This window comes from Notolepis coatsorum (assembly GCF_963971535.1).
Source record: "Notolepis coatsorum genome assembly, chromosome: 3".
NCBI classification, from domain to species: Eukaryota; Metazoa; Chordata; class Actinopteri; order Aulopiformes; family Paralepididae; genus Notolepis; species Notolepis coatsorum.
The window spans coordinates 118,721,802-118,734,501 of NC_140167.1; the positions used below are offsets into that span (position 1 = coordinate 118,721,802).

A 12,700-nucleotide genomic window follows, 5' to 3' on the forward strand; every position below is an offset into this window, starting at 1 on the left:
GACTTTGACCCCAACTAGGCCCCTAAGAGTTGCAACGATCAGCCATATGGTAGCTCTTTAACAGGCGCCTTTACATGCTGGTCAATAACTACTGAACCACAGAGCCTGGACTCTTTTAAAGCTGTTTCAAAAGGCCTTTGATTGCGCTTTAAGTTTTTTTCTTGTGATTGCATTTTTTTCTTGTGCTGTTGTCTTACATTTTCTGTTTATACTATGTTTTTAACTATGTTCTATTTTTATAAAGATTTTATTCTGTATTTTATTTTTATTAATAATTATAAAAACAATTTAACTATGTTTGAACCCTGTAGCACTTTGGGATCCTAGTGAAGGAAAAGTGCAATACAAATACAATGTATTATTATTATTATTATTATTACTACTGAACCACACTTAAGCTAACTTCACCTTTTCCCCTCAGAATCCAGGTCAGCTCAGGCTGAAGCTGTTGCATTATGCTCAATTCAATTTCCATCATACCTTTTTGAAATAGCTTCAGTTTTATGAAAACAATGCAGGATTAATCCAATCTTCACCTAATTTATACACCTATACACCGGCATATACCCTCTGTATGATAGCATGTACTGTACAATAATGCTGTATACCGTATGAGGGGTGGGGAGTACAGGGGATTGATTGAGAGGGAAGGTCAGGTTAGGCTAAGCAAGCATCAAAGATAACATTAATGCAGTGTGTACAGTAACCAGTAGGAATTAAGCAGAGAAGCATTTTCACACTCCCATATCGGTCATTAAAAGGTCAGTAATTACAGTAGGGTTTTAAAACGGGATAAAACTAATAAAAGCCTGGGCCCTCATGAAGTACGCACAGATATGTGCTTAACCCGTGCGTACGACCATTTCTAAGCAAAGTGTGGGATTTATCAATTTTAACTTGAACTTGACTTTGTGCTTATGTCTACGCACAGCTCTGAGCATGCTTAGCTGACGCCCAATGGTAGAATATCGTTACTACGGCATATGCGCTCCTCAGTTAATGCATTAGGTCGCTTTCACACAGGGGCTGTTTGGTCCGGACTTTCGGACCAGAATTCGATAGTCCGGTTTTTCGGGTTTGTGTGAATGCGTGTCGAACTCGGTTTGCGGACCAAACAGGCGAACTCTAGTCCGCCTGAAAACGTAGGTCTCGGTTCGGCTTCAGCGGACCAAACGCGAACCAAATATAGGAAGTGATTATTATTACCACTGCTCGCAGCATTCATTCACTGCAAAACAAGCACACTGCATCTATCTCTCTATCTATCTATCTATCTATATATCTATATATCTGTGCATCTTGGGAAGAAGGAAGAAAAAACGCGGCTTATTATATTATTAATAAAACAGCTACTTGTGGGCTCTCATAAAAATACCGTGGTCTACTTAAGCATTACATCACGCGCAGGAGTGGTTTGTGACCAATAAACCATGCCTAGGGGTGGTCGTTAGGCCCGAGGCGCAGCCGAGGGTCGTTAGACCCCCCTAGGCATGGTTTATTGGTCACAAATCACGACTACAAGTGGTGTAAAGCTTTTATACAACTGCCAGATTCATCCAACCTTATTTCTATACAATAAACACACATTAATCGAAGATTTATTGAAAAAACCATCCGCCAGAAAAAGTAGTTCCCACAACTACAAAAAAGACAAGTTGCCTCCATGTGGAAGCAGCTTGAAGTGCATCCAACCAAACTAACACATCCAACTGTGTATTATTGGAATGATTGAGAGAAGTTGCCTTATGTGGAAGCAGCTTGAAGTGCATCCAACCAACTAACACATCCAACTGTGTATTATTGGAATGATTGATTGAAAATTTTATTACCAGATGCAGAATGGGTACAATACAGTACGGCTCAATACACACAATTGTTAAGGGAATGCAGACCTACTTTCCATAGAACTTCATTCTTAGATGCTTCTATATAAAGTAGGTAAAACAAATTAAAACGTTTTCTTTGCCCTATAGGAAAAAAACGTTTTCTTCGCCCTATTTTTTTATTTATTTCTTTTAGCCTAAACTTAACCAGTTGGAAACCAGGGGTACAGTAATAAAATTAGCAATCAACCAATCAATCAATTCAATAGACCATGCTCACTTAAAACAGCGCTGCTTCTCTCTCAGTCTGACTCCCCCGCTGTTGCAGACAGGAGTGTGTGTGTGTGTGTGTGTGTGTGTGCGTGTGTGTGTGTGTGTGTGTCACAGTGTGTGTGTGTGTGTGCGTGCGTGTGTGTGTGTATGTGTGTGTGTGTGTGTGTGTGTGTGTGTGTGTGTGTATGTGTGTGTGTGTGTTTGTGGGTACGCCAGCGTCGGACAGTGTGAGAGAGAACGCTGCAGTCAGTAGAAAGTAGGAAGGAAGAAATTTAAATCAATCAATTAATCAATCAATCAATCCGCGATTTTTCTTTTGTTCTAGATTGACTCAAGACCCATCAATTACATCATCCAACATTGTTTAAAGGACTAACACATTCCCCTTGACAGAATCGCTTCATATTTAGTCGTTATGGTGCTTTCAACATAACCATTTGTTGTCCGCGATCTTGTTTTCTCCCGGAGTGAGCCGGGGAGTGATATGTGATTCGGTTGTGGGCGGGTCCTGAGCCCAGGACCGTGGATTGTTGCCAATAAAGACGTGTAAATGGCCAATCAGAATCGAGAAATTTGCATGCCGTTGTATAAAAGTTGTTTAGCGAGAGGATGGTGGTAATGTGCTTCAATAGAACAATGGATCAATGCCATGTCAAAACTCGCTCCGCTGATCTGGAGGGCTCGCAGACAGTCCACACACAGACACACACACACGCGCGCGCACACACGGGCCCGCCAGCCACACACACATTTCCACTGTCCAGTAGCCGAGCGCCCTTTTCGACCGTGTGACATTGTTCAGAAGGTCTCGGTCCGCCTCACAGATTTCTATGTGAACGCAGGCGAACCAAATGAAGAATGCAACAATGTTGCAACTTCACCCCCAGAACCGCACAGAGTCCACCAAAACTATATGTGAAAGCGACCTTAGTTTCAACGCGGAAATAAGCTTCCGTGCATTACTTCCAACACTGCCGTGTTCAACTTCTGTATGACCCGTAATTCATTATAGTTCATTGTAAAATAGCGACAGTAGTGTAATTATAACGGGCTCATGCGGGAACAAGAGGTTGGCTTGCTTGTTTGGCACGGGGGGCAGAAGCAGAACACCCACCTCCAAACGCCATTAAATATTGTTTCAAATAAAAAGCGACATACTATTATTTTGTGTCATGTTTCCAAATAAGATTGGCCACAACGGAATGCTTTCTACTTCAATTTGTTGATTAGAATAGATTACCTCGCTCCGTTGAAACTTCACTGAGCTCAGCACACAGACATGATAATAATAACAACAACAACAATAATAATAATAATAGCTTCATTTTACATAGCGCCTTTCAAGAGACCCATGCAAGGTCGCTTTACATAGATGGGGGGGGGGATAACAAAGTAATAAAGATAGTGGACAGACTATGTAAATATGATGATGGGATTCAAGTTCGCGTTTTTATTGATCATAGGCATGCTGTCAGAGTATGATGTCATAATCAAACATTCTAGAACATTTGTCGTCACAGATCATGTCATAATAGAACATAGGCTACATGGCATGGTCCATCGTGATATTGTGTAGACTGTTATTACTGTACCACCCATTGTGACAACAGCCTTGTGTTGTGAGCTCCCGCACACAAACATGATGGAATTCAAGTTCATGTATTGATCACATAGGCAGGCTACATCATACATGGCAGTGAGATTCATTGTTCTTGTATATGCTCTTGTATTATTGTTTATATAGGCTACCCAATACTGACATCAAAATAGATTGTATGCCTCTAGAAATCATATGCAGCAGGTCGAAAATTGACGGAAAATCCGTCGCGATTTGGAATAAAATCGAGGAGAACTTTAATCCCTGGGTATTAATCAAACAAAACGGAAAAAGGCAGTCATATTCCAGCACGGTCTTTATTAGTGTTTGCGCTGCCCAGGCAGCAATGGTTAATAGATATCATATCCGACATCACCGTACGTGTACACGTCTGTCAGCCTGTCTCATAACACGCTTCCCTCGGTTTAGTCCATTTTTCCACTTTTCATGGGGGTGTTCCATTACCGTATATGGTTAATCGGGGCGGTTTTGGTATGCAAATACGTGAAAGTGTGCACGAGCCTCAGCGTAGAAGCAAGGTGATATTTATCATGACAGGTGTGCGTGCGTAGGACCTGTGTACGCACGTGTGATAAATCCTGTTTTTTTTGTGCGTGCACACATTCTAAATTCTGTGTGGAAATAGAACATTTTCTAAGAAAACTTGATGAATGAGGGCCCTGGGCCCTCATTCATCAATGTGTGCGTAGAACATGTTCTATTTCCACACGTAAGCACGGAATGTAGAACTAGTGTACGCACAGGGAAGTCGGGATTCATCACACGTGCGTACGCAGGCTCTACGCACACCTGTCATGATGAATCCCACCTTGGCTCTGCGCCGCGGCTCGTGCACGCTTTCACGTATTTGCATACCAGAAACGCCCCGATTAACCATATACGGTAATGGAATACACCCATGAAATGTGGAAAAATGGACTAAGCCGAGGGAAGCGTGTCATGAGACAGGCTGACAGACGTGTACACTTACGGTGATGTCGGATATGATATCTATTAACCATTGCTGCCTGGGCAGCGCAAACACTAATAAATACCGCGCTGGAATATGACTGCCTTTTCCCGTGTTGTTTGATTAATACCCAGGGATTAAAGTTCTCCTCAATTTTATTCCAAATCGCGATGGATCTCCCGTCAATTTTCTACCTGCTGCATATGATTTCTAGAGGCATACTACAATCTATTTTGATGTCAGTATTGGGTAGCAATGAATCTCACTGCATGTATGATGTAGCCTGCCTTTCAATACATGAACTTGAATTCCATCATGTTTGTGTGCGGGACTCACAAGGCTGTTGTCACAATGGGTGGTACCGGTACAGACAGTAATAATAACAGTCCACACAATATCACGATCCATGCCATAGCCTATGTTCTATTAGGACAGGGGTCAGCAACCTTTTTGACATGGAGTGCCTGTTTGAAATATAGTTGTAACTAGTGTGCCTCAACAATATTCCATGCATCGTAATATTTTTTTCTCATAATCAGGTCTTTTTAATGATAATTTTTACATTATTACATCATTATTGTTATTGTTATTATTAACAATATTATTATGATGGTTGTATCAACCCTAAATCTGAGTTGGGGGGGGGGGGAATGCAATGCAGACAAACAGCTGCATACAGTGCAACCATTTCACTCACATTTGCCCATTCATTTTTGGACACATCACACACCATTGGTGTGTGTACTGTACGTGTGCTGTCATAGCTCCACCTACAGGCCTAATGGAGAACACCAGGATGTGAATGGAGGGTGAATGTGAGGTATATCGTGTAAATAAGTTTTGATTGATCGCAAGACTACACTGTAAAAAAATATATATAATAATAAGTTACCAGAACTTAAAAATATTGAGTTCAGTTACTGTGCATTAAGGTTTTCAGTTTTCAATCCATAATAAGTTAACAGAAAAATAAGTACACAACCACATTATTTCAACCTAATAAAACTATGTTTATTGTCATTGTTTTAAGAACACAAGTTGACTTGGTAATACTCACATTTTGAGTAAAAAAATGTCTTTTAACATGTGCAATGTTCAATGAAATAGAAAAATAAATAATACAATTTGTTGATTAATCCCACTGGTCACAATGGTGACCGTAATAATGTTTTTGTTATAAGGCTCTGCAAATGTTACTGAATGATGTAGCAATGTATTTCCAGCTAAATTGAAATAATAAACAAATAAAGGGTCTCAATTAAATATGTGGTAGTAAAAAGAACCTGTGGGAGGATTTCAACAAGATAAATGCGACAACAGTGCAAAATATTTCACTATAATATTAAAAAAAAAAAAAAAAAAAAAAAAAAGAAAAAAAATTACTGCTGCCCCCTGTGCCTATGCAAATGCCCCCGCGTGCCTATGCAGGCACGCGTGCCTAGGGTTGCCGACCCCTGTATTAGGACATGATCTGTGACGACAAATGTTCTGATATCATACTCTGACAGCATGCCTATGATCAACAAAAACGCGAACTTGAATCCCATCATATACATAGTCTGTCCACTATCTGGTGTCATTGCAATGCGTTTTCTATTCTTTCTTATACAGTAAAAAGGGGGAAGAACACTATATTCATATGACTTGTATTCTGCTTACAGCTTCGAAATTCCACTTGTTTCGTTTAACGTAAAGCCTTTTAAATATAATCAAAACGTTCCCGTGTTTCTGCGGTCTGCGCAACATAATAACGAGTTGAGCTTTATGATTTATGATGAATTGAAAATGGGGGACCCTGATGTAAACAATACGAAAGTCTTTCTCTGGTCTGCATCCCCAATTAACAATTGTATGTACTGAGCTGTACTGTACCCATTCTGCAATCTGTTAATTGGGTGACGCTTTTATCCAAAGCGACTTACAAGTTCTGTACGACAAGCCATCAGGAAGAGCACAACTCTATCAGCTGAGTAACAATGTTCATCAAAGTGTTGAGTGCTACAGTGTAGGTTAGTTTATTAGGACAAGTGCATGACAGTATGGTTAGTTAGGGTTAGATTTTTTTTTTTTTTTTTTTTTTTAATTCAGATAATTGTTGAAGAAGTGAGTCTTTAGTCGACAGCGAAAGATTGGACGTGTTTCGGCTGTCCTAACTGGGGTGGGTAGTTCATTCCACCATTGTGGGGCAAGGACTGAGAATAGGCGACTTCTCTTTGATGACCCTCCCGGAGCTTGGATAGGAGTAGGTCTGAGGCGGCCAGAAGATGCAGAGCGTAGGGGTCTTGAGGGTGTGTAGTTAGAGACCATTGACCGGAGGTAGGCGGGAGCAGTTCCCTTTGCCGCACGGTATGCTAGGTCAAGGGCCTTGAAGCGGATTCGTGCAGCAATGGGGAGCCAGTGCAGGTCCCTAAGAAGTGGGGTGACATGGGCCGACTTCGGTAGGTTTGAGATCAGGCGGGCCGCTGCGTTCTGAATGAGTTGAAGAGGCTTAGTGGCAGTGGCCGGGAGGCCAGCGAGCAGTGCGTTGCAGTAGTCGAGGCGGGAGATGACTGTTGATTGGACGAGGAGTTGGGTGGCTTCTTTTGTCAGGAAGGGGCGTATCCTTCTGACGTTGCTCAGGAGGAATCGGCAGGTTCTGGTTGTCGCTGCGATGTGAGCAGAGAAGTTCAACTGGTCGTCGAGGACAACACCAAGGTTCTTGGCGGTCGGGGACGCGGTCACAGCTGCATTCTCGACTGTGATGGAAAGGTCGGTCAGGGGGGAGGATTTGGCCGGCAGGTGGAGCAATTCTGTTTTGCTTAGGTTCAGTTTGAGGTGGTTGGTCGTCATCCAGGCGGAGATGTCGGACAGACAGGCCGAGATCCGCTCAGAGACGTGGATATCTGAGGGAGGGAAGGAGAGGAAGAGTTGAGTATCGTCGGCATAACAGTGGTAGGAGAAGCCATGAGACGTGATAATGTTACCCAGTGATTTAGTGTAGAGGGAGAAGAGAAGGGGTCCTAAAACCGAGCCCTGGGGGACACCCGTCCGCAGGGGGCGGGTGGCCGACAGGGTCCCTCTCCATGACACTTGGTAGGAGCGGTCATTGAGGTATGATGACAACCATGTCAGCGCAGAGCCAGCCACTCCCATTCCTGCGAGGGCCGCGAGGAGGATCTGGTGGTTGACTGTGTCGAAGGCTGCAGATAGATCTAGGAGAATCAGGACAGAGGAGAGGCCTTTCGCTTTTGCTAAGTGAAGTGCCTCTGTGACCGCAATGAGGGCTGTCTCTGTGGAGTGACCAGTCCTGAAGCCTGACTGATTAGGGTCTAGGAGGTCATTCTGTAAGAGATAAGCAGTAAGTTGGTTGGATACAGCACGTTCAAGTGTTTTAGAAAGGAAGGAGAGAAGAGAGACAGGACGGTAGTTGCCTATGACGGTAGGGTTCAGGGATGGTTTGAAAGTCATTTAGAATGTTAACTGGTTATGAAAGTAATAGAGTGTAATTTCACTCTTGGTGTAAAACTTTATATGATGTAAATCTTAGAACCATTAATTCAGGCTGGCAAATCCAGGATTGGTGCTAACTCCTATGGACTATTTGGTATTAACCTAGAAGCAACGACTGTACTGGGTTGATACTAGATATTTATAATTCATTGCACGAACCATGGATATAGGAAAATCAAATAATATACAAGGAATGTTAAAATGTCTGATTCATCCAGAGGGGAGAAAATTAGCCTTTCCCTGAATAGCAGCAAAGGAGGGGGCCACAGGCTCTGTTGCTGCAGGAAAACCACACGACGAGGAGACAGGGGCAGACCGCCCCCACAGAAGCAACCAATTGGAACAGAACTCCATATATAGAAGAAAACTGATTGGCTATGAACCAAGTCAAATTATGACATCATTCTGAATATAAAGATGAGAACGCATTGTTAGAAGGTAGACCAGACAGATACCCGAAACCCCAGGGGGTTCTGAGCCTCCCTGCTCCACAGAAAATGCTGTTTGCCATGACGTAAGTAAACCATAGAGCCACTGTTGGTGATGTTTAGTTTAAAGGTAAGGTCCCTAGTTGGGACCAGGTTTAACTATGTGATGGCAAAGGTATATTCTATTTCATTGACGTAACATGACTATGTTTTATGTACAGACTTGTTTGATGTGAGAAAGCCACTTTGAATGGGCTCTAATTATGTACACCTCAACAATCATTTGTACAGCATGTTTTAATATGAAATAATCCCTGTATGTAAATGCTATATTCACCTCTTTGAGCCCCGCGGCAATAAATCAGAGTTGAACTATAGTTCTGTTTGTCCTGACTACACCGTTATTCTCTACTGGCTATTTTGGAGTCAGATGAGGACCTGTTTCTATCATTCTGTCATTTCCCCCTCCAGTTAGCAACCTCAATGCACTGTGATTAACCTTAGGTATTGACTAAATATACCACAATAGTTTTAGCAGTTGCCGCATGAGTGTGTGTGTGTGTGTGTGTGTGTGTGTGTGTGTGTGTGTGTGTGTGTGTGTGTGTGTGTGTGTGTGTGTGTGTGTGTGTGTGTGTGTGTGTGTGTGTGTACTTGTGAGTGGAGAGTTCAGTGTTCAGTGTTCTGATGGCCTGGGGGAAGAAGCTGAGCCCGAGTCTCTTCCTTCACCTCCACCTTCCTTCACCTCTTCACCTATAGTCTGACATGAAATCTTTGGAAAGGCATTATTAGTGTGCTTCAACAGAATGTAGGCAACTGCATAGGGATTCATTATTATAATTTTTTCAGTCTTTCTTTGCTCCCGTGTCCCCAATTTAATTGTCACGCCAATTCCCCTCTGTCGTTCTGGGGAGGGTGTGGACGACCACATGGCTTCTCCAGCCACTTAGGAGTTTCACTGGAAGAGCTTGACACCATCTCCATCAGACATTGATGTGCACAGATAGGTCCGAAGGGGGCTTGAGCCCCTGCCCCTTTACCCCAAGTGCCCATCGAAAATATATGTCACGGAGGGCTAGGCGTATTGAACCCAATATGCAGACAAAGAGACAGGCAGACAGGTCTTGTTAAAACCGAGTATGGGTATATTTAATAAGAAGGAGTAGTCAGGTATCCAGGCAGGGGTCGGTAATCTAACGGGTGAGAGAGAGAGAGAGAGAGAGAGAGAGAGAGAGAGAGAGAGAGAGAGAGAGAGAGAGAGAGAGCGAGAGAGAGAGAGCAGCCAAACTGTGACAATATATATATTTTAGTTATACAATATAGTTATTATTACATGGCGTTTTAACATTCGCCGAAATGCTTGATTGTGATTGGTCAATAGCGCTCGTCAGAGGTCCGTTATTACTCGATAACGGACCTCTGCCGAGCAATAATGATCGCTGTTTGCAGCTGAGCAATCAAGTCCACTGACACACACTGCATCAGTGCAGCCAATCAGACACACCTGCCGGCTGCTGGCGAAGCTGCCGGCGATGACAGCGCGAAGCTGCCGGCGATGACAGCGCGGAGCGACAGAACAGAACTGCGTCTGCATTTGATCTCGTCTTGTCGATGGTGTAAAATGAATTAGGTATATTGTTAGTAAGTTAGCCATGTAATAAGCGGGATAATGTATAGCTATACTCGGTCATTGTCGCAAAATAATTGACCTTCACTGATGTTTAGAACACCTCGGCGAGGCGCCTCGGTATTCTAAACTCTGTGTCGGTCAATTATTTTGCGACAATGACCTCGTTACATTATCCCTTACATATATATTTTTTTAATAATTTTGTCAAATATGAACACTGGGTTAAGTGCCATTTTTGTAGCTTGAGCCCCTGCCCCCCAAATTGTCTGTGCATGCCCCTGTTGAACAGGACCAGTAGGAGTCGTTATTGCAACAACCAGGACTCATACCCCCACCCAGGGACATGCACAGGACTTTAGAGGGGCAGGTGCTCAAAGGCTGAAAAGAGCACTGGGCCTGTGCTATTTTTGGGGGCCCTTTTTGGGCAGGGAGGGGCCTTTTTATGCTTTTTAGGGGTTTTTGGTGATCAAATATTGAATATTGAACTATAATAATCAGTGCAGCAGCTCACTTATCCTTGAAAGACACTTTTATCACTGACTTAAAAGGCCCATACATCTCCATAAATGTTCAGGGTGGAGGGAATAAGTGCTTACCCTACAGACCCCAAGTCTGTTAGGACAGCACTGCTCAAAACTTACCTTTTTAAAATAGCTTTTAAAAGAATTATTATCTTTATTTCATTGTCTTATTTTTCTTTATTTCAATACATTTTACTTAAATATTTTATTATAATTTGTATCATTGTTTTATGTAGTTTTTTTTATCATTTTATTTGTTCTTTTTTAATGTCAACATATTATTTAAATTATTCAAATGGTTCTGTCATAATCAAACATTCTAGAACATTTGTGATGTCACAGTATTATGTCATAATCAAACATTCTAGAACATTTGTGATGTCACAGTATGATGTCATAATCAAACATCTAGAACATTTGTGATGGCACAGTATCAAACATTCTAGAACATTTGTGATGTCACAGTATAATGTCATAAATCAAACATACTAGAACATTTGTGATGTCACAGTATGATGTCATAATAGGACATTCTAGAACATTTGTGATATCACAGTATGATGTCATAATAGTACATTCTAGAACATTTGTGTACAGTATATATTCAACAATTCTCTCAGAAGATCTCACATCTCAGAAGACAAGTGAAGATCTCACTTGTTGTTTCCGGCTATTTGTCTGTAAGCTTGAATATATCCTGTAGATACAATTTAAAATCGCCACATGGAAAAGGAAACAATGTCCTGTACAATCCTTAATGAGCTGCGTCTGGAGGGAAGGTTCTGTGATGTGGTTATTAAAGTCAACAGCACTAATTTGAATGCCCACAAGGCCCTCCTGTGTGACTGCAGTGACTATTTCAGGTAAGTTTAGCTTGGTTCAGGTTAGCTTGGTTCAGGTTAGCTTGGTTCAGGTTAACTTGGTTAGTAAACAGATACCATACTGTACTTTTACTGTAAACAGATACTATACTGATACTGTAAACAGATACTATACTGTACTTCTACTGTAAACATATAATATACTGTACTTCTACTGTAAACCGATACTATACTGTACTTCTACTGTAAACATATACTATACTGTACTTCTACTGTAAACATATACGATACTTCTACTGTAAACAGATACTATACTGTACTTATACTGTACTTCTACTGTAAACAGATACTATACTGTACTTCTACTGTAAACAGATACTATACTGCACTTCTACTGTAAAAATATACTATACTGCACTTCTACTCTAAACAGATACTATACTGTACTTCTACTGTAAACAGATACTATACTTCTACTGTGCTAAGACCCTAACTTCTACAGTGAAAATATATTACTACACAAGACAGAATGTTGCTTACTGTTTACTCATCAGATATCTCTATACTCTGCGTCCCACAGAGCCCTCTTCACTCGCTGGAGCGACTCAGAGAAAGCAGTCTACACTATCCCTGGGGTGTCCCCGGGTATGATGCAGCTCATCATAGAGTACTCCTACACACGCTTTGTGCCGGTGACAGCAGAGAACGTGGGAGAGCTTCTGGTGGCTGCAGACCAGCTTCGCGTCACTGGCATAGTAGGAGCGTGCTCTGACTTCCTAGAAGGCCAGCTGTCTCTGGAAAACTGTGTCGGCATCTGGAGGTTCGTGGACATCTACTGCTGCCCTGACCTGAGGCGCAAGGCCCATCTCTTCATCGTGTGCCACTTTGAGGAGATGTTGCACGTCTCACAGGAGTTTGTGGAGCTGTCCCCGCAGCAACTGGTGGACATCATCGAGAGGGATGACCTGAACGTGAAGAGCGAGGAGACGGTGTTCGAGGCCGTCCTCCGTTGGATCGACCACTCCCGTGAGGAGCGTAAAACACACATCCCTTTGCTGCTGCGCAAGGTAACTAATTGTATTACTGTGCATTACATTAAAACAACACTAGGTCCCCTAGTACAGTGGTTCTCAAACATTTGGGTCCAAACT

At 42.3% G+C, this 12,700-nt stretch overlaps 2 protein-coding genes across 2 annotated transcripts in view; one reads left to right on the forward strand and one right to left on the reverse strand.

Moving 5' to 3' along the window:
* The window catches only part of LOC311225970 (general transcription factor IIF subunit 2-like), a gene marked incomplete at its 5' end in the record, with an annotated part of 267,601 nt that overhangs the window by 24,141 nt on the left and 230,760 nt on the right, over nucleotides 1–12,700 (reverse strand). The window lies entirely within an intron of this gene.
* The window catches only part of LOC311225071 (uncharacterized protein), a gene marked incomplete at both ends in the record, with an annotated part of 13,943 nt that continues 9,904 nt past the window's right edge, over nucleotides 8,662–12,700 (forward strand). The window contains one exon of the mRNA XM_084310279.1: nucleotides 8,662–8,666. Within this exon, the coding sequence (XP_084166405.1) occupies nucleotides 8,662–8,666 (5 nt within the window). The remainder of the gene's footprint in view (nucleotides 8,667–12,700) is intronic.